At 45.8% G+C, this 22573-nt stretch overlaps 1 protein-coding gene across 1 annotated transcript in view; it reads right to left on the minus strand.

The window, feature by feature from the left end:
• Fank1 (fibronectin type III and ankyrin repeat domains 1) overlaps positions 1-19187 on the minus strand; it is a 102046-nt gene extending 82859 nt beyond the window's left edge. Inside the window, exon 1 of the mRNA XM_059265120.1 lies at positions 19054-19187. Coding sequence (XP_059121103.1) covers positions 19054-19066 — 13 coding nt within the window. The 5' untranslated portion in view covers positions 19067-19187. The remainder of the gene's footprint in view (positions 1-19053) is intronic.
• Positions 19188-22573: the final 3386 nt, after the last annotated feature.

Below are 22573 nucleotides of genomic sequence, written 5' to 3' on the forward strand. Positions count from 1 at the left end.
CATCTCTTCTAACCGTGTAGGGAGGAACAGGATATGGAGAGGACCAGACACTGTGAAGACCCAGGTCCTAATCACCTGTGGTGCTTCCAAGCCTCAGTTTCCCGAGAGCTAGACATGCTTTCTGTGCGAGAATGTTTTAAGGACTGGCCAGTGCTTTGTGAGGCTAAGGGTTTAACTGACATGAGAATGTTTACCAGGAGGGGTGAGGAAATGGCTCAGGTAAAGTGTTTACAGTTCAAACGGTGAGGACCAGAGTTCAAATTCCCAGAACTCACATGACAGCCAACACTCCTGGGACAAGATGGGAGGAAACCTGCTCTCGGAGCATCCCTGGAAGCTCAAGGAACAGGCTCACCTGGCATTTCAGTGGCAAACGAGAGAGCCTGCCTCCAACAAGGGGAGAGGGTAAAGACTAGCACCAAGTGGTCCTCTGATGGCCACACACACTGGCACCTGCTGCCCATTCACACACACAAACATACCCACACATATATTATACATGCATGCACAAAGAATTTCCTTACATTTTACCATTGGTACATAAGATTAACTGAGCTGCCATCAAATCAAGCATGGCCACCATCTCTCTCTACAACTTTGTCATCCCCAACTAAAACTCTATGCTATTAACAGTCAAAATGGGAGCTACAGGTAAAAGCACTTGTTGCACTCTCTTAAGGGCCTGAGTTCACATCCCCAACACCTCTGTAAGAAGCCAGGCATGGCAGGTGTGTGTGTGCTGTGGTCAGGGGAGGAGACAGGGCAAGACTGGGGCTTCCTGGTTGCCAGCATAAGCTCCAGGTTCACTGAGAAGCCCTCCCTTAAGGAAATAAGGTAAAACATCAGTCAGGACACTGGATGTCCTCCTCTGGCCTCCCTGCATGCATGCATGGATATGCATACACACACACACACACACACACACACACACACTTTAAAAGTCTAACTGGCTACAGAATGTCCAAAAAGGGGACCAAGAATCCTTTTCTGAGCCTGAGAGATTGGATGACAACAGGAAGTTTATTACACATATACCATGTAGGGAACTGTTACCAGAGAGACATTTTCCAGAATCTAGCAACACCCTGGAAGATTTGGAAAATGCCAGACAAACCAGTTTTTCCTCTTGACCTGGACACGCTGATGGACTTAGCGTTCACCTTTGATGCACACCCATTTCTAACTCCACACTCCAGCATCTTGCTCATTTCCCCTCGAGCAGCAGCAGGCTGCCTCGAGTGTCTCACAAGCCTCACTGAAATGCAGGTTCACTCGGCCTAAGCCTGCATTTCCTGGTGTGCAGTTCTCGACAACCAAATGAAACTCTGTTGCTTGTATCTGAGCTTACCGGTATTTCCTGGATGCCAGGACCTACTAACTACTTTAGTGTGACCGAGACTAGACAGAAAGATGGGGAAAACACGGGGACACAAAAAGGGAAAAGAAGCCCTTTGGGGTATCTGACCCAAATCCAGAAACTTTAACACAACAGATGAAATCAAATTGCCTACAGAGATGGAGCTTGCTTTCCTAGAGACTTCTTGACTAAGATGTAAAAGCAGACCATGTCTGAGTCAGCGTCCAACCTTGAGCTTCAGCCCATTTGCCTCTCTCTCATCCACAAGCCCAAACAATGCACCTGAGAAAACCACTTTAGTTTCATTTTATTTTTATATGCATGGCTGTTTTGTCTGCATAAATATCTATGTACCACACACATGCCTGGTGCCCATGGAAGCCAGAGAGGGTATCAGATCCCCTGGAACTGGAGTTACAGCCAATTTTGGGCTACCATGTAAGTGGTGGGAATCAAACAGATCCACTGAGCCATATCCTCAGACCCTAGTTTCTTTGTGTTTTGTTTTTTGAGACAGGGTTTCTCTGTGTAGTACTAGCTGTTCTGAAACTTGCTCTATAGACCAGGCTGGCCTCCAACTAACAGAGATCTGCCTGCCTCTGCCTCCCAAGTGCTGTGATTAAAGGCATGCGCCACTACCGCCCATCCCCTAGTTTCATTTTTAAAAGGAAATTCTTTAAGAACAAGAAAACTATCCAGCGTTGTGGCCACACCTTTAGTTCTTTGAGTTTGAGGCCAGCTTGGTCTACATAGTGAGTTCTAGGCCACCCAAAAACTCTGTCTCAAAACAACAAAAAGTAAACCAGTTTTTTTTTTGTTTTGTTTTGTTTTTTGTTTTTTTGGTTTTTTTTTTTTTTTGGTTTTTTTCAAGACAGGGTTTCTCTGTGTAGCTTTGGTGCCTTTCCTGGAACTCACTCTGTAGCCCATGCTGGCCTCAAACTCACAAAGATCTGCCTGTCTCTGCCTCCCAAGTGTTGGGATTAAAGGCGTGCACCACCACCGCCCACCAGTTCATATTTAATGACATTTTGTGAACTTTAATTTTTAAACTCTAGTCTTCGTTGTAGACAATGTTGTGAAGAAATAAAACTAAACTCTGCTTAATCTTTAAACTTACTGTAAATCACCTGCTTTGGACAACGTGACCTTAAAAGCCACCAGGTCATGTATGCTGCCATTGCAAAGACACCCAGGTGCAAATCTCTTGAGAAGCCCATCCCCATGTCTCTGGTGTGTGCTGTTTGTTTCCTGATGGCCTCTAAATGCCTTCACTTCTATTTCAATTTTGTCCTAACTCTGTGTCTATGTAATAAACCAACATGGCCTCACTCAGTCTTGCTCTGAAATTCTTCTCTGTGGCAAGTCAAAGGGTTTGGTGTTACAACTAGATGCAGGTCCCTAAGGAGGAAGGGAGCATCTCCCACAGCTGGTGGCTGCTCTGTGCTGCAGCTCCCACACCAGCCTTGGTACCTCATCTCCTATGTAGAATCATATACATGGTCAAGAAAAATGTCTTCTTCCCCTTCCCCTTCCAAAAGCCCAGACTCCAGACAATGTGCAGAAAAACCAGGGGACTATGCAAATGTATTTGATGAAAGTTTCACACATCAGTCTTTGTATGTAATGAAGGCCTGTGTCAATAAAGCTAGGTTTCTGCTGTTGAAACAGGGTCTTACTTAGCTCAGGGTGGCCTTTCACTCACTATATAAATGAGGCTGGATTTGAATCCTGATGCCCCTGCCTCAGCTTTCTGAGTTCTGGGGTTGTGGAAGCAGTGTTTTCATACTAGGCTTGATGAGGAGTGGAAAGCTACAGAAAACATGATAGGACAAAGGGGTGCATGCAGTGTAATGCACAGTGTGGTACTCAAGGTGTAAGCTAGAGACAGCAGGACCTGCTCCATATCCTTGTAGGAGGGGAACCTCTTATAGGGAAGAGGTGGTGGGAAGCTAAGATTGTCTCAACATTTCTCAAGTTTCTTCCATGCAAGATTCAATGGCACATCATATTGGGGGGGGGACGCATTTGGAGGGGGCACATCTCATCCCCCATTATCACAGAGTGTTTGTACTTTCATGAGTGGCTTACTTCACTTTGCATCTTTAAAGGTTAATCCATCCTAGTGCTTGGGAGGCAGAGGCAGGCAGATCTCTGAGTTTGAGGTCAGTCTGGTCTATAGAGCAAGTTTCTAGGCAGCCAAGGTTATATAGAGAGACCCTGTCTCAAAACATATATGTGTATGTATGTATGTATGTGTCCATAAAAAAATAAAGGTTCATCCACTTTACAGCATGTATCAGGATTGTCTTCCTTTTCAAGGCTGCATGATACTCCACTGTGTAGATCACATTTTATCTATGATTTGTGAGTGGGCAGTTGGGTGACTTCCACTTTGGGACTGTCAGTAATAACATATGCTTTACAACATATCTTTACACCAATATACATAAACAATCAAAAGAGCTTGGCCCAGGCTCTCACAGAAGGCTATGTCCCTGGGCCATGACAAGTGTTCTCTTTGTAAACTGACTTCTGGGACATGGTCAGGGGCTGCTCTCCATAGGTGAAGTCCTGTTGGAGAACTCCCTTTCGCTTTTCCTATCCCCTGGATGAGTGAACTAGGGCAATGAAACAGACTGTGACTAAAGGAACAATAGAGTGTGTAGCAATCACCACACGTTAACATACAGAATGATCTAGAAATGCCCATGGATTACAAATTACAGGATAGACCTATACATCCTTTCACCATGGACCACTCTGCGTCTTTCGGCTCACACTTGTCTGACTTCCAATCATGTCTCTCGTGTGCTCCACATGTTAGAGTTTAGGATCACTGGCAACACGTGTAAAGGGTTCTAAGCACAGACATCAGCTGGCTCCACTTAGGGCCCTCTTCGCCTGCATTATTCTCAAGTTTATCTCTACATTCTGATTCACAGATGTGCCTGTTCTCTGGATTTCCCTTTGGAGGGTTAAGAACACCTTCCTAGTTAGTTCATTAATAAGCTGAATATCATTTTACATTTGTATGACAGCCATCACCTTCTCAATGTTTGGAAAACTATCATGTAACAAAGGCTAAGTCACACCCATTCATGAGTTGATTTCTTGCTTCTCCAGGAGTCCTGTGGAGCAGCAGCTGGGTCAGCCCTGGGACACTCTTCAGGAAACAGGACTGTTAGCCAGACATGGGGGTTAAAGCCATACCCGGTTAGCACACATCCTGCTGACCTCCGGTGTGGGGGAACCAGATCTACCTGGCTACCCCGCCTTTCCCAGGCTTTACAACTGTTGTCTCCTCCTTGGTATAATCACACAGCTCACTGCCAGCACCCATCTCTGGAAGCCAGCCCTGAGCTCACAGACCTCCCTTTAAGGAGGAAAAGGACACTCTAGCTCACTGCTTCTCCATTGGGGCCACAGCAGGGAGAATGACTGCTTCCCAAGGCTAGGAAGGGCAGGGAGAATGGCAAAAACTGAATCCCTCCAGGCTTTTCAGATGAAAAAATCTTTTTCACATTTAATTTTTCTTGCTATGGAGAACTCAGTTTTTAACTTTAATACTGATAAATACAGTTAAGAAACACCAGTTTGGGGGCTAGGACATAGCTCAGTGGTATAGACCTTTGCCCTGAGAGAACGAGAAAAATAAAGGGAGCCGAGAACCCCTGCTTTGGTCAATCACTCCTTCCCAGTGTTCCGTGGTACTCTCTGTCCAGTTTTCTGCCCTGCCTCCTCCCGTTTCCTAAATCAGCTGATAACCTGAGTGCCTGTGACTCACCTGCCTGTGAGCACGGTAGCAAACCTGACTCTGGCCTGGTGGGGTTTACAATCCAGTGGGGGTCAGGCACAGAGATGACAACCCAAGATGACTGAAACCAGAAAGAACAAAAGGGAAGCAGAAAAGGAAGCTGACAGGGACCTTTGGGAAACGAAGGGAAAAATAACGCAAATCTATAAGGTAAATGCGGCTGCTCTGAAGGATGCTGGAAACCACGCCCTCCACACAGTGGGCGGGGAAGGAGTTACATCCATGTTCTACAGTGTCATGGGTATTAAGGAGTTGAGAAGCAACAGTTCTAAGGCTACAGTCAGTGATAGTGATAGAGTGATGTCCATGATAGCCACCACCCTGGGAAAGAGGACAGCCCACTGCCCCATACCACCGACATGCACCTGTGCTGTCACATAGCTACCGCCCTGGGAAAGAGAACGGGTCTTTCCCATACCACCCACACACACTTGTGCTATCCAGGCTTCCTGGCGTTCAGCTGACTGGCTCGGATCTACATCCTATTTGTTCTCTTCTGGATCTTTTTTTTTTTTTTCGAGACAGGTTTCTCCAAAGACAGCTTTGGAGCCTGTCCTGGATCTCACTCTGTAACCCAGGCTGGCCCCAAACTCACAGAGATCCGCCTGCCTCTGCCTCCCAAGTGCTGGGATTAAAGGCATGCGCCACCACCGACCGGCCTCTTCTGGATCTTGTTTCTACTAAGTGATTTGCTGGAGCATGAACAGTCATCACAGGCCACACCCAATGGCAGGCACCATGCACATGCAGCTCGGTTCATCCACAGGGATGCCACAATGTAGGTCTCTCCTCTTACCTACCAGTTTGAGCAAAGCAGGAGTTGACGTGCAGACAGCCAGGCTTCTCAATTCCCGTGCCCTTCCGTGACTTACCAACTGTGCGGTTGGCATCACTGCAGTGCAATGACTAGTCTGTTTTTATCTAAAATTAACTCAAAGTAAGCAGATGCCAGCTGAAGGTAGTAGGGGCAGAGTGCCATCAGAAGAGACCCACTTAGCAGAAAAGAGCTGTGGCAAGCCAGCCTGACTCACGCTGACTCTATCTGGAATCAAATGGCTCAGATGGGGACCTGGAAGGAAAGCTCCCAGGACAGCAAGCCTTTAGGACATGCCCAGCTCCTGGCAAGCCACTAGAGGACTGAGTGTAGGTGTCAGACGAAACAAGCAACCCTTGAAACAGAAGTTTGTAATCATGAAAGAGTAGCAAGTCATTGGCACAGCTCTAGAATCGTCTGTCAGTCAGCACCAACTGTTTGGATCTATGTGTGTCCTCTTCCCTTTCCAAGAATCAAACAAATAATGGGTCACTGTTTTGTATTCCCAAGATACACAATTTCATTACATTTTGTGGTTTCTGGACCTTAGGGATTTGAGGGGACAGAATTGTAGGTAGATAGCTGACCTCCCAAGGTCTGTGATTACAGACATGTGCCATTTCACTTAAAGCTCTTAGAAGCTTTTGAGGGTATGGTAGTTTGAATGTAATTGGCCCCCATAATCTCATAGGGAGTGGCACTACTAGGAGGTATGGCTTTGTTGGAGTGGGTATGGCCTTGTTGGAGGAAGTGTGTCACTGTGGGGGCAGGCTTTGATGTTTCCTATGCTCAGGATACAGCCTAGTGTCTCAGTTGACTTCCTGTTGCCTTCAAGATGTAGGACTCTCAGCTACTACTCCAGCACCATGTCTTCCTGCACGCTGCCATGTTCCCTATCATGATGATAGTGGACTGAACCCCTGAAACTGTAAGTGAGCCACCCCATTAAATGTTTCCTTTATAAGAGTTGCAGTGGTCATGGTGTCTCTTCATAGCAATAAAAACCCTAACTAAGCCGGGTGGTGGTGGTGCACGCCTTTAATCCCAGCACTCGGGAGGCAGAGCCAGGCGGATCTCTGTGAGTTCGAGGCCAGCCTGGTCTCCAAAGCGAGTTCCAGGAAAGGCGCAAAGCTACACAAGAGAAACCTTGTCTCGAAAAAAAAAAAAAAAAAAAAAAAAAAAACCCTAACTAAGAGACAGGGGTCCAAATAGCTGGCTAGTACTGGTCCATACTGAAGTCAGCAGCATGTTAAATAGACGAAACATCTCAACTAAGAGCACAAGTAGTAACCAGATGTTTGTCTCATTAACACAAATCACCACATCAATTAAATTTCCAACAGCTGGACTACAAAAGGTAAGAAATTCAAGTTGCCAATGATCTCAGGTTATATTATGGAGACAGTTAATATAAAAATTAAATAAATAAATAAGCAGTGCCCATTGTGGTGGCACATGCCTTTAATCTCAACACCAACATAGTGAGACCCATCTTTAAAAAGAGCAAAAGAGGTTATGTTAACGAGTTGGCAATAGCAATACTGGTCCCCAGACTAAGGGAGGGAGGGTGACAGTCTGGATTCATTGCTCCTTTTCTACTGGAAACATAGGTTGTGACATAGGTGTTAATCCTTTAAAGTGGCAGAACAAACAGGTTTTTTCTTGTGCGTAAATAATTTTCACCATTGGCATCCAAAAGCCTAGGTTCCCCTGACCTGCATGAGAAAGCTACCCATGGTTGTGTGTAGGGGTGGGGGTGGGGGTGCGGAGGGGATGAAGGTAGAGCAGGACGCAGTGTGATTGGTAAGTATGTCTTAGCATCAGTGTAAGTCAACACCCACAATGACCAGGACACTGACGGCACCCACGTCTTCAGTCTCTGACTGATGTGGCATTTGGGCCCAAAACAAAGGAACCATTTTCATCAACAGAACTCAACAGAATATGTTTGAGAACCCATTTCTTGTCCACTAACAGATGCCTTTGGGGACAGTGTCTCCTCTCATCATAAAGAGATCCTGTAGTGTGAGGTGTTGGAGGGAAACGAAGACAAATGCTGTGACAAAAGCAGAAAGGAGGATCCACCCCTAATGCTGAAAGAAAGTCCAAACAAGTTACAGATGGGAAACTTAATAATAAGATTTTTTTTCACCATCAAAATGGCAAAAATTCAAATAACCCACTGTGTTCAACTGGCTGTGGGGAAAGGTGAGCTCACACTTGTCGCTGCTAAGAATGATGTTTGTAACTCCTGTGAACCATTGCTAGAGTTGGGATGCCCATGTCCTCATGTTGAAGGCTTGGTCCCCAGCAAGGAGACGCAGTTGAGGTGAGGCCTGTGGGGAAGTGTGCCTGTGAGGAAACTGTGGACCCCAGACCCTCCCTCTTCCTCTGCCATTCCCTAGTTGTGGGTAAACAGTTTGCTCCACCCAGCAGCCCTGCTGTTGCCATCTGGGGCCCCAGAAGGACCCAAGGCAATGGCTCTACTCCATCCTAGACGGACTTACCAGAACAGAACAGAGTAACCCTCTTCTTCCGAGTTAATCCCCCAGGTGGCTTACAGGACAGAATGCTGATTTAAGAACAACAATTGGGGGGCTGGAGAGATGGCTCAGTGGTTTAGAGAATCTGGTGAGGACCCAGGTTCAATTCACAGCACCCACATGGTGATTCACAATTCTAATTCCAGTTCCAGGAGATCTGGTGCACTCACTCTTCTGACCTCTGTGGGCACCGTCCACACATGTGGTGCACAAAAAGATACACATGCAGGCAAAATTTTTATACACTAATCTAAAAACAAGTTTTGAAAACAGAAGAACTTAAATACAAAATTTAACCACTCAATACTTACTCTTTCCCCTTAGACACAGCTGTTGCACAAACATAAAATGTCAGACTCAAAAGGCTGCCACTTTTAGTGTTTTAAGTAAAATGGCCACACTGGTCTCCCACTGCCACTGTAACCACAAACAGTTGCTTACAACAACAACAGAGACACTTTGGCTTACAGTTCTGAAGGTCACAAATCCAAAATGCATCTTAAAGGGTTCAAGCTGAAGGTTAGCTCCTCCTGCAGGCCCTCTTCTGTACCTCTTTGGTGTGTCCCAGACGCCCTGATTCAGGTCCTTATAGCACGCCAGCCTCTGCTTTCATTCTTGATGACTGCTCTGGCTAGGCCTGGCCTTCTGCTCCCCTCTAATAAGGACACGTGGTTGATTAGATGAGGCCCACCTGGATAAGACAGCGCACGCTCTCCCTCTGCCCATCCTTAACCACAAAGCCTCCTTCAGCTCCAGGCTGACACACATACAGATTCAGGGCCTTAGGCTGTGGTTATCTTTGGCTCAGTAGCAAATAACTAGAAGTGAGTCTCCATCAGTTGTGGACCGGTTAAATAAATTAAGATAAATTGCTGTAATAGAATACCATCATTCTACCAACAATGAGAAAACTCATTATGAACTAAAAAGAAAGCTCTCCAAAATGTAATGTTCAACTGAAAAGAGCCAGGCACAGGCCAGGGAAAGAAATGCAACACAAACCATCTGCTTCTATTCCTAATATTATTAAGGTGTATCAGGTTAGAAAGTAATGGATAGGAATGGAGTAGGAACATTACCAAATGACTTTTCACTAAATGCTCCATAATATTTTGTTTCTGAACCTCGTAACTGTAGCACTTATCCCAAAAGTGAGACAAGATCTAAAAAGAGGAAAAAGAAATCAAAGAGGAAAAATAGTGACAGATGGAGAGTGCAGGGCAGGTGGAACCAAGCTAGCAGGCGGGGTCTCTCAAGGCAAAAGCCACAGGTCATGGCTAGGGCTAGTGCACAATAGGGGCATACTCACCAACATGTAAGAGGCGCACTCCACACCAAAAAAAAAAAAAAAACATACTAGATCATACAGGATTCCAGTGCTACATAACCAATTTCCATAAACTAGCAGTTCACCCTGCAAACAGTCACCTCGAATGAGTTCTGGGGGACAGATACCCAAAAGGAAAATATGGGTGAAAGACTGGAATGGGCACTTCATGTAAATACATTGGAGTAGCCTAATAAAAATACATTTACAAACTTCATAGCATTAGTTAATGTGGAAAGTATAATGAGACACATCTGCTTTGAGAGGAGAAAGGGTGGAGCAAACATCAGCAAGCATGGAGAACAGCTGGGCTCCCAGGCCCTCTGGTACAGGGCCTTGCTGCACACGTAGTCGCTACCAGAGGTACGTGGACCTAGGCAAACTCTGCCACTTGGCAGGGCATTCTACTCCTGGGCATGTTCCAAGTGAAATGCACATGTGTAGGGAAAAGGGAACCTTCATTCACTGTTGGTGGGGTTGCAAACTGGTCCAGGCACTCCAGAAATCAGTGTGGAGAGTTCTCAAAAAGCTAAAAGTAAATCTACCAAATGACCCAGTGATACCACTCCTTGGCATATGCCCAAAGGACTCAACATCTTACTCACGGATACTTGCTCAGCCACGTTCACTGCTGCTCTATTCTCAATAGCTCGGAAATGGAAACAACCAAAATGTCCTTCAGCCAATGAATGAATAACGAAAATGTGGTACATGTACACTATGGAACACTATCCAGCTGTAAAATGAAATCATGAAATTTGCAGGTATATGGATGGAACTAGAACAGGTCATACTGAGCAAGGTATCCCAAACCTTAAAGGACAAATGTGGCATGTTCTGTCATTGCAGGCTCCTAGCTCCAAATCATCAGATGTGATGATTTGTAGTAACTACAGAAATCAGGAAAGTAAAAGAGGATCATTGCTGTGGTGGGGGTAGGGGAGCAATAGAGAGGGGAATAACAGCGTACGGGAACGGGAAAAGGGGCTCTTTATGTGGGAGGAGGGAGGTAAATACAGAATAAGAACAAGGATGGAGGAGGGTAAAATAACAGTAAGTGTGTCTGAGAAAGTCATAAGAAACCATGCTATTAACTATCTACCTAAAAAATACTATAATACACATATGTCCATGTATAAATGTATAGTTTAAATGTAATTTTCACATCTGGACCAACAATGCTCCCTCCAAGAGCCAAAGATTACCTAACAAAAATCCCAATACCAGACATCAGAAGCCCTCTTGAGTTGTTGGTCTCCGTTGTCCAAGAGACTCCCATGACAGTACAGGCTATTGTACTGCTATTTCTCTTGGTTGATCATCCACCCCCATCCCCACCCCGAGGTGGAAAGTAAGTCCCTACTGCTGAGGACATCATACTCTTCAGACACTGGGCCCAGAGGCCCCTGAGCTGGAACTGATTTGAAACTTCCTCGGTGAGGACTAGCTCTCATGGTACCAGAAGACACCATGCCAGCTTCCAAAAGAGGGAAGTAATCACCAGTCCTACCCAGCTATGGCACCTATGGACCACAGTGACAAGCATGGGACAGAAACCCTACAGGTGCAGTTGTGCTAACATCTGTAGGCTGGTGATCACATGGTGTATCCGTTAGCTTTCTGTTGCTGTGATAAACAGTGTGACTGAAAGCAACTGGGGGGAGAAAAGAGTTTCTTTTGTTTACACTTCCACATCACAGTCCAGTCCGTCACACTGAAGGGACTGAGGGCAGAAACCTGGAGGCAGGAACCTGGAGGCAGGCATTGAAGCAGAGGCCACGGAGGAGACTGCTTCCAACCTTGCTCAGCCTGCTTTCTTATGCCATCCAGGACCACCTGCCCCAGGTGTCACTACCCACAGTGGGCTGGGTCATTAATCAAAAGCATGCCCTCCGGACTTTGCCCACAGGCCAATCTCATAGAGGAAATTCCTCAAGTAATGTTCCCACTTCCCAGATGGTTCTAACTTGTATTAAGTTGACAAAAAAACTAATCAACACATATGGATGTGATAAATTTTCAATTTAACTAAACAGTGTATGATTTGTATATTCTTTTGTTGTTGTTGTTCGTTTTTTGAGACGGTTTCTCTATGTAGTTTTGGCGCCTTTCCTAGCTCGCTCGCTCTCTCTCTCTCTCTCTCTCTCTCTCTCTCTCTCTCTCTCTCTCCCTCCATTCCCAGGAGGCGTGCACACCTCCGCTTTCTCTTTCTTCCTTATCTCCTTCTTTACTATCTTTCTCTTCATCTCTCTAGTATAATAAACTCTCTACGTGGATGCAGCGCCTGGGTGTGAATGACTTTCCCCACGCCGCTGCATTTGCCCACCATGTTTCCCTGCACTCATGGGATGCTCTGGCCCGGCCCGCTGGGGGTTCCCCACTTATGTAAACTCATAACACCCAAAAGCATGGTGGTGGTTGTTGTTGTTAGTATTTATTGCTTTTTATTTTGTGTGTATGTTTTGCTTGCACATATGCGTGCAAAGCCTGTAAAGGCCAGAAGAAGGCGCTGTTGGATCCCCTGGAATTAGACTTAGCAGGCAGCTGTGAACCACCATGTGCTTGGTACTGAACTGGGTCCTGTGTGAGAGCCATCTCTGCAGCCCCAGGAAAGTTTGTAAAGGACGAACAGGTGGATGGATGGAGAGAAGCCAGGAAGATGAGAAGGGTGAGGGCTATGGACGAACTGTAAGAGGTCAGGAACACAGATAAAAGAATGGGCGCCTGAATTTTGATAATGGCTTGCCTTTTAGCTCCTAGAGAAAAGTCCACAAGAGAGCCCGCAGGATCCCAGAGCTCCTGACTTCTCAGCCAAGCATACACCTTACCTCAGCTGGGCCTTGTTTACTGAGTGAGTTCTTTCACCTGAATTTACTGAGTCATACAGGGCTTGCTTGGAAGCAGCTGGAAAGCATGGGGCCCCTCCTTGAATCTGGTTGGCTGCTTCGAAGGAGACAAGTTGTAACAGTGTTTCCCTGGCCCAGTAAGGCCAAGGACAACTAAATTAGCAGGAAGCAGATGCTGTCTGGGGACAAGCTGGGTGCACCCAAGTTCCTGGGGACACGGCTTCAACCACGGAGCCTTTCTGTGGCTGAGTGGGCATCACAGGTCAGGACTGTCTTGATTTTCAGTATTCTGGTGGGGATTTTAAAACAGAACTGTTTAAACGTGTTTTCAAATTTAAAATTGCTTTTTAAAAATTTTAAATTTGATTTATATAAGCATTTACTTCTTAATAAGGTTTGAATTGTAACCTAATTGAAATAATTGCTGTTCTTTAGGGACTAACATTACTTAAGAAAAAAAATCACCACAGATTTGTTAAACGATTCCTGTACTCAAGTAAGAATGACTTTTAAATTCCCATTGGCCCTCCCAGAGGATGGATGATTGCAAGGACTCCGTGCTAATGCGAGCCTTTTGTAAGGTCTTCTGACCTGGAGCTCCCTTGATCCTGAGAAGATGACTTATTTCCTTGATCATACCAGATAAAATGAGACTCTCAAAACATCCATTTAGGTTAGGAAGGAAGGTGGAATTCCTGAGGTATTTGTAACTAACCTGACATTTCTAAGCACCTGACTTAAGTGAACTTTGCCCAAGAGGGCCTTGAAGTTTATCAGCAGCACAGCCCCTCCTGCTGGAGAAGAAAACAGCCCTCTTTTGTAAACGCATTGCCCTGGGGGAAATAAAACTAGGCAATATCATCCATTCCACAAATGTTTGTTTAAGGCCCCTGGGACAGAGTGATAAAGAACCAGACAGGATCTTGCCTTCTTTAGCCTATTCAACATGGTAGGAGAAGTAGATTTATTTAATTAACAAAACAATTGTGATTATTGTTCAGAGATAGGAATAGCATTAGGGAGGGGGCACCTCTCCATCAGGAAGTCAGTGAAGGAGTGGATGAGGTGGGGATACTCAAGCAAAGACTAGAAGGATATGAAGGCTCTTTCTCACTGGAGCAAGGGAGCAGGAGGGAGTGGGGGGGAGGGGTGATGCTCTTGATGGCTCAGAGGGCATCTAATGTGTTGGGAAGAAGTGAATAAACATAATAGAGCTCAGATCCAAATGTGATGTGTGAGAGGCACCTAGTCCATAATAAGAACTTTAGAGGGCTTTGTGGGGAAAGAGAGGCACGGCAGAAATCGGTGGACCATACAATCAAGGTCATTCGCCGTACTGCTGGCAGCGGGAGGGGAGGAAGGGGAGCACATCCTGGGTACATCTTGAAGGCTGGTGACAAGGGCATGTGTGAGGGTTGATGCAGGAACAAGAACCTAAGACGACTCCATCTTCCTGCTGGAGTGAGTAGGAAGATGGCTGAGACAAGTGGACAAACAGGTTTGGAGGGAGGAGGCACTCCCCTAGTGGATGATGCCCCAGCCCCTTAGTAAACTCAGCCTTTACACCTCTGTTTGGAGTTTGTTTTTGTGTTTTTGAGACAGGGTCTCCTCTATCCTTGGCTGGCCTTGAACTCACCATGTCACCCAAATGACCCTGAGCATGTGATCCTTCTGCCTCTACCACCTGAGTGTTAGGATTACAGGCCTATGGCACACTCCTGGCTTTTGTAGCCTGGCCTACTTCAGGATGTGTTGTATATGTATAGGAAAATAAATTATATATGTAGATATAATTATGCAAATTTTTCACACACACACACACACACACACACAGCCTTGTGTCATCCACCTGACACATATCAGACTCAGTATTTGTAACTGACCCAGAGTTTGTAGGGAGTGGAAGCAGTAGGGAGAGGCCTATCTTGCTTCATTTGATAAACAAATTCAGTTTTTGCATCTGATAATTATGCACAGGTTATATTCAAGTTGTGGGTTTCTTCAGGTTTGTCTGTTTATTCTAAAGGTGCCAAAGATACCCAAATCCACTCCTGGTATTAGATATTAGGGAAAGGATGGTACTGTTGGAATTAAATGGGTTTTGCTGTCCTTTGTTTTGGGACAGGGTCTCATTATCTAGACTTGCCTGGCCTGGAACTCACAGACATCCATCTGCCTCAGTGCCGCCCCACTCCTACCCAGTGCTGGGATCAAAAGTGTATACCACAATGCTCAGTTTAAATTATTTTTAAAGAAAAAGAAGACACACATTCCCTGTGTGATCTTATATGCAGGTTATCTGCCTAATAGTGAAGTTAGTTTACAAAGAAAATAATCAGAGGTAAATGTGCAAGCCAAGACTCCAAGCCACCCTGAACAGCCCAAGGTCATGAGCTGATTTCATTTGCCCTTTCCCTGGGGAATCATTTCTTGGCTCATTGCCTTGCTACTATTCTATATCACAGCGGAAGGCCCCACCATCCCTTGCTTAGTGCCAGAGTTTAAGCCAGCTGTGGGGTCTGAGAGGTTTGTGTTTATTGGCTTTTAATGACTCAGCTAACAGGGATCATTACTAAAAGTAATAGGAAGCTAAGAGTGTGGAAACAGAACGAATGGACTGGCAGGTTATTCCTAGCAGTTCCTTAGTGCTGCCCTTAGACATACAACTAATTCTTTACAGTAATTAAGAAGGATCCTCCCTCTTAATCAATTCACTAGTGCTACATAAAACTACTCTGGTGTTATTGTGACCCCTCAGTATCAGAAGGAATAGTGTATACACAGACTTCAAACGCTCTCCGTAATCCTGGCCTAACAACTCAATGTTGCTGTAATTCCATTAATGGTATGATTGAAATTATTTATAGTTAGCACTGGTTAGTATCATATCCCTCATGCTTCTGTTACCTCTGAAAGAATCAACTATTTCCTGTCTTGGATGAGATCTGGTTGGATACAAATATTGACCAGAGATTAGACTAGGCCTTTTAAATATTAACTGACTATGGTTCACACTTACTCAAAATAGCATTTATTAGATTGTGAAAGACTTCCTAAGGTGATGATTTCTGAATTATTTAAAATGAATACAAATACATTTTAGTATTGTGAAAGGAGATAAATCTCATTGTTATATTGCATAAGTAACTTGGTGTGTATTTTCTACTTAAATGGGATAGGGAACAAACACTAAATCATGGAGGTAATAACTATATTAGTTAGTTGTGGCGGCACATCTTTGGTCACAGCACTTGAGATGCAGAAGCAGGTAGATCTTTGTGAGTTCAAGGCCAGCCTGGTCTACATATTGACTTCCAGGCCAGCCAGGACTACATAGTGAGACCCTGTCTCAGATTTTAAAAGTACTCTTTCATGTGTCTATGTGAGTGTGCATATTTGTATGTGTGGATGCATGCATGTGCCTGTGGATGTCCAAGTTTGATGTTGGAAATTTTGGGGTTTTTTTTCTCCCTTATTCATTGAGTCAGGGATTCTCAATCAAACCCAGAGCTTGCCCAAACAGCTAGTCACATTGCTATGGGGACTCCTGTCACTGCCTTCTCAGGCTGAGATTACAGGCCAGCTGCCATGCCCACCCAGCATTTATGTGGGTTCTGGGGAGTGGAATTCAGGTCTTCAGTCTTGCAAGGCAAGCATTTTAACTGCCAGGATACCACTCCAGCCCCAGATGTAATAAAACTTCTTATTCATCTTTCAAAGCCTTCCTGGGCTTGTTCTCATTGAGTTTTTCAGGTTCATCTGTTTTCTCCCTGCCCAGGCAACTTTGTCTCTTCTTGTTGACTATATCTTAATTTTTTTGCTCTGCTCCTGGACCTTTCTTCCCCAAGTTTAGGGACTATGTACTAGGGAAATCTCATGGGAACCACCTCTCATAATTAACTAGATTATTGTGCAAGCCAACTACTTCATCCTTTCTCTTGGAAGCCTCTGTCTATCTCTCCTTCCCCAGTTTCAGACCTTGGGAGGTTGCAGTAGTTCCTAAATGGGTCTTTGGGATGATGCAACCCTTGAGATGATCCAAACAGACACTGTACTCTGTGTTTAATTCCCACACAGGGCTGCAACACAGTAGGAACCAGGAAAGAGAACAGATAAAAGCATAGAGCATTGAAGATTTTGAAGTCTGCAGTGTATGCCTTTCAACAGTAACATAAACTTACAGAAATAAAGCTGTTGTCTTTAGAAGAGAGTTCACAGCTAAAGGTGTAGCTAAGTTGGTAGAGGGCTTTTCTATAAACCACCAAATCGATATTCCATCATAGCACCACTGGGGGTGGCCAAGGCCTATAACCACAACATTCTGAAGGATCACAAGTTCAAGGTTACGTAGTGCAAATGAGACCAGCCTGGGGATACATGAGACCCCCTCCTACCCCCATCCACACAGACACACACACACACACACACACACACACACACACACACACACACACACATCAATTGGATCATTTCTCTCTGGAAAGATCACACACAGCCTGACATCAGTTTATGAGACTAAAAGTCCTAGCATTGCTGTATGTTCATTATTTTTCCAGAAGGTTTGATAAAATGTACAATCCAGTGAGTTTTAAAAACAAATGATAGATATTGGATAAAAACCCTACCAATCCAAAGCAACTGTAACTCCCAACTTGTAGGCTTTCTGTTCAGCAAGTAAGTTAAAAGAAAGGGGAGAAAGTCTCTAAATTTTTCTTGTTATTAAGAAATGATTTTTTTAATGCCAGAATTTACTCCTAGGATTTTATTTTTGAAATTATGCAAAAAAAAGACTTGATTTATTTTAGTTTTGAACAGAACCCTGTAAAGGTTTAAGTCCTTTCAAGTCTCCTGTCAAACAGTGTGCTTGTTGTAAGAACAAAGGAGGCAATAAAACAGTTTGGGTGGGGAGGAGGAAAGGAGCACCTAGGACAAAGTCCCTGGAAAGGTTGGAAAACAAAAAAAACAACCACCAACAGTCAGGTGAGTTCCAGCACTTATCAGTTCTAGCAACTGTAAACAGCACACCCTATCAAACACAACATCGTAGTCCCTCTTGGTAGCCCACACCTTTGATCCTAGTACTCCATAAACAGAGGCAGGTGGACCTGTGAATTTGAGGCCAGACTGGTCTACACAGTGAGTTTCAAGCTAGCCCGAGAGATATAGCAAGACCCTGTTTCAAATGAAACAAAACGAAAAGAAAAAAAGAAAGTTGTAACCCCAGCACTTTCAGAATGCTGAGGCATGAAGATTGCCACCAGTTCAGGAGGGTCAGAAGCCTGCCAGGAATTCAAGGTCAACCTGGGCTGCATGAGACAAATAAGACTTGGAATATTAAAAAAACAAAACAACCCAGGGCTGGGGAAATGACTCCATGCATACAATGCTTGCAGAAAGTATGAGAGCCAGAACCTATATAAAGTCAAGTGTGGTGGTGTGATTGTAATTCCAGCCCTCTGAGGTTCTACTAGCCAGTTTGCCTAGCCTAGTTGACAAGAGCTCTAGACCAGTGAGACACCCTGTGTCAAAAACTAAGGTGGGAGCCTGAAGAGATAGCTCAGCTATCATGAACACCTACTGCTCTTCAAGGGGATCCATGTCTGATTCCCAGTATCCACATGGCTGCTCACAGCAGGCTGTAACTCCAGTTCAAGGAGATCTGGTTCCCTCTTCTGGCCTCTACAGACATACATGTAGGCAAAACATCTGCACACATTAAAATAAAATTTAATTAAAAAACCAAGGGTGGGTGGCATTTAAGAAATGACACCTGAGCTGGGTGGTGGTGGTGCACGCCTTTAATCCCAGCACTGGGGAGGCAGAGGCAAGTGGATCTCTGTGAGTTCGGGGTTAGCCTAGTCTACAGAGCAAGTTCCAGGACAGGCTCCAAAGCTACACGGAGAAACTGTCTCGAAAAACAAAAACAAAAACAAAAAAATGACACCACCCACTTGAGCGTGCACCTATATGGCACCTGCATACATGTGCATGAACACATACATGCACAAGCACACAGACAAGCAACGAAGAACGAGGAAACTAAAAAAAAAAAAAGAAAAGAAATGATGAAAGTTTGTTATGTATCTTATGCTGGGAGGACGCACATAAGTTATATATACCCCAGACTTTTGGAATAAGGTCGAGGGGAGGCAAGATCGCATAAATATTAGGCCAGACTCCTTGCAGGTTCATTAAGACTCAGAAAGCACCATTTACCATTAATGAACCCACTACTCCTGAGGGCTTCAGCAGTGTGCTGTGGAATCTGCGGATCGTATGGCCCTGGGTTCGAGACCTGGCCCGGCGGGGTTGGCCTCTCTGCCCGCACCCCAGGCCCCAGCCCTCCGCTTACTGTAGGGCTCCATGGTCAGCTGCTCCCCCGGCCCCTCGGGCCGAGCCCTGGCGGCGCCGCCCTCCTAACGCCTGTTCTCCGTGACGGGCGTCGCTCGGGTTGTCCTGACAACCGCGGACGGGGCCGGGCGGGGCCCGGCGGACGGCGAGAGGGAGGGACCAAAAAGTGACGTGGAAACGCGGAGCCGCGCACGGGCGGGAGCGGCGTAGGGGGTCGGGGCTGGGGACCTCGGCTGCTCAGGCGGAGCCGCGCCCCGAGCTCGGGAAGCCGCCGTCAGCTTCTGTCGGGACCACGCGAGCGTCAGCCGAGCTCGGAAAGCTCCCACTGGCTCCGTTCGGCCTCGGTGGCCGCCGCTGCAGGTAACGGCAGGGCAGGCGGCGGGGGAGCTGGGAGGCCGCGCACCTGTTGCAGCCCCGCCCGACACGGCACAGCTGAGGGTGAGGGCGCCTCAGCTCCGGAGGGAGGATTGCAGCTCTAGGCTGAGCTCCCCTGGACCCGGGAGGGTCTGGGACCGGACGCCCCCGAGACACGCGAGTAAGAGTCAGAATAGACCCTGCTCCAGCTGGAGGACCCAGCCATTGCACCGCAGTAACCCCAGCTAAAGTCCGGGCTTCCCCTGCACCTGGCGTCGGCCCAGGTCAGGGTCCGGATGACCCCGAGACGCCTGGGTGAGAGTCAGGAGAGACCCTGCTCCGACTGGAGGACCTGGCCTTTGCAAAGCTGTACCCTCTCCCCAGGGTGAGGGTCCATGGCGCCAGGATGTTACCCCAGGTCATTGCCCCTTGATAACACCCGGTGAGGACGTGAATCAGGCCTTTGCGTGGCAGCCCCCTTCCAGGATGGGTTCCCCTGCACCAGGACATTGCCCCAGGTCAAGGCCAGGATGACCCTGAGACTCCTGGGTTTGGGTGCCCTCTACTCTGCGTGAAGGACTCGCCCTTTGCACAGCATGTTCCAGAGTGGGGTGTCCGACCGCATTGGCCTAGGTGAGGGTGGGACTGTCTGAGTATGAAACCAGCTTCTGCCTCAGTAGTAGGCCAAGCCTGTCTCCTGAAACCCTGGGCATTTCCTCCCCCAGTCTTGCCCAGTCATCCCTACTATCACCTATCACATTTCAGGAGGTGGGATCTTGCTGGCTGGTTTAGTTTGGGCGTGTGTGTGTGTGTGTGTGTGTGTGTGTGTGTGTGTGTGTGTCTCGTGTGTTACAATACTCCTGTTTGGGGAGGGGGGAGGTCATTGAATCAGCCAAACTGTGTAGGACACTGGTTTCAAAGATGCTGATCCAGGTTTTGCTTGAAGAAAGGTGTGAAAATCACGAGGGAGTTTTAGCTTGTATGCTGTAAAATTTTCAAACCACCCCAGAGAGTGTCACTGGTTAAGGAGGAAAAAAAAAAAAAAAAAAGAGGCCGGAAGGAAGGAAGAAAAATGGAGAAGAAATAAGGATGGGAATGAGAAAGTGCGGAGGAGCAGGGGGAAATTGTAGAATTGATTTAGCATTCAGGTCTGGAGATTAAAGCCCCTCCATCAATTCCTGATGCTGCCATAGACAGTCCTAGAGGAAAATGGAAGGCCCAGCCGTATTGGGGTCATATAAATGATTACTCATCTTTGCCAGAGGAGAGATTTCTGCTCTGTGGGTGTCAAGGACACAGAGGAGAATTACTTTCCACTAAGGGAAACATTCAAAGCTTCGTTGAACCCGAGAAGCATCTATTCTGCGATGGAAACAGACATTTATTATAGTCTACCAAATTAGGCTCCCCTCTCTGGTTCTATGAGGGTGATTGTCAAAGCAATGAGGCTTATGTGTGGGTGTTGACAAGCAGTGTGATTTATGCAGAACTCATACTTCCTAAGTTAAAATTCCAAACTGAGAAATTCAGGTTGGAAGTAAATGAGATATTTCCCATAATGTCCCTGCAACTTAGAGAAGGAGGAGCCAGGGTAAGATTCTGGGTGCTTCTGTACACAGTATTTCCCAAACCCTGGTTCGCATGGACAAAATCATAATGAGAGCTTTCTCATCCAAGACAGGGTTATGCCTGTCAGTAATGCAATAGCAAATGTCACAGACAAGCCTGCCATTACTGACATACACACAAAAAAGATAAACTGTCCCAAACAGTAGGCTAGATATTGGGGAGAGGGCGCTTTATTATTATTTTATTATTATTTTAAGAAAAGTGACAGATCTCCATGCTAAGGTAATGAAGACTAAATGTAGTGATTGCATGTGGATTTTAAGAATGGTGGAAATAAATAGGAATTGATGGCGCACCATAAAGGCAGCTAACTGTGAAAGCAAGATTTTAGGGGATGTCATACCTGTGAAAGAAACAACTGGCTAGATGACAGCGGAGAGGGACAGTATCTGCCATTTCTCCGCTAGCACCCAGCACAGTACACTTGCTCAGTGGATGAGAAGAACTTCCCTGTAGGGAGTTTTATCATCAGGGAAGACGCTAGCTGGCCAGAAACTGTTAATGGGTTAGGACTTGGAAATGAATGATAAAGTTTTTATTGTAACTTTGTTTTTTTTTTTTTTCCTGCTATTATGTCTATTAACTTTGACTACCATGTTCAGTGTATTATTGGTGGTCAAAGGAAAACAGAAAGGCACTCCATGGCAGGGGTGGGGTGGGGTAGTTTAACTTTGTTTTTAAGTTTCCAAGTTTCTTTGTGCGCAGAGCAGGAGACGTCACTACTTAGCTGATGTGTAACTCAAGGTAGCAAACCAAAGCAGCCTTAGCATGGGATAACAAGGTAGCCAGGAAGACATAAAAAAGTGTAGCCCTTTCCTTTTCTTAGATCTGTTGGCCACTCTCAGAATGAAAAGTAAAGACAACTCAGTTGAGGTTAACTTGATTTAGCACACATAGGGCAGCCAAAATTACATCACTTGAGTGTGTAGGTTCTGTCTCCTTCCCCTACTATCATAACTGGGAGAAGGTTTTCTTTTTGCTGTGAAGAATTTTTGTTTTTATTTTTGTTAGCATGGTTTGGGTCTTTTTCCTCTCTGCTACTTTCTGAATTCATGAAGGAGCCCGGTCACAGGTAGACTACAACCTGATTTCCATGTCTGCTTTCGTGTTGTCCCCAAACCTGTTACAAACCGCACTCAAACTATCGGACCCCGCTGAATGTTTGGCACGCTGCTCTTCTCCTCATCCGTGGTGTAATGGTGCTCCGGGATCGGGCTGTTTCCTGCTTGCCAGCACATCTTCCAGGAGGAGGCTCATGCCCACTAAATGAACTTCTCTCCCGCTGGAGGGACTCTACAGTAGAGCTCTTAGCTCCAAAACTACATTTTCTTCTAATAGTTTTCTCTCGTTTGTTTTTGGATCTTGAACCTCTGATTAAACTTTGGTTTTCTTTTCTGTAAACCCACAGCATGCTGCTTCCATAGTTCCTTTAGTGCAGAGGGGCTTTGGTTGTATCTGAGGTCTTGAGAGAGACAGTAGCAGAGAGGACAGCTTGCAGGCTTTTTACCAGTCTGTATTTCTAGGTACACCTCTTTGGG

Source organism: Peromyscus eremicus, chromosome 1, assembly GCF_949786415.1.
Source record: "Peromyscus eremicus chromosome 1, PerEre_H2_v1, whole genome shotgun sequence".
NCBI lineage: Eukaryota > Metazoa > Chordata > Mammalia > Rodentia > Cricetidae > Peromyscus > Peromyscus eremicus.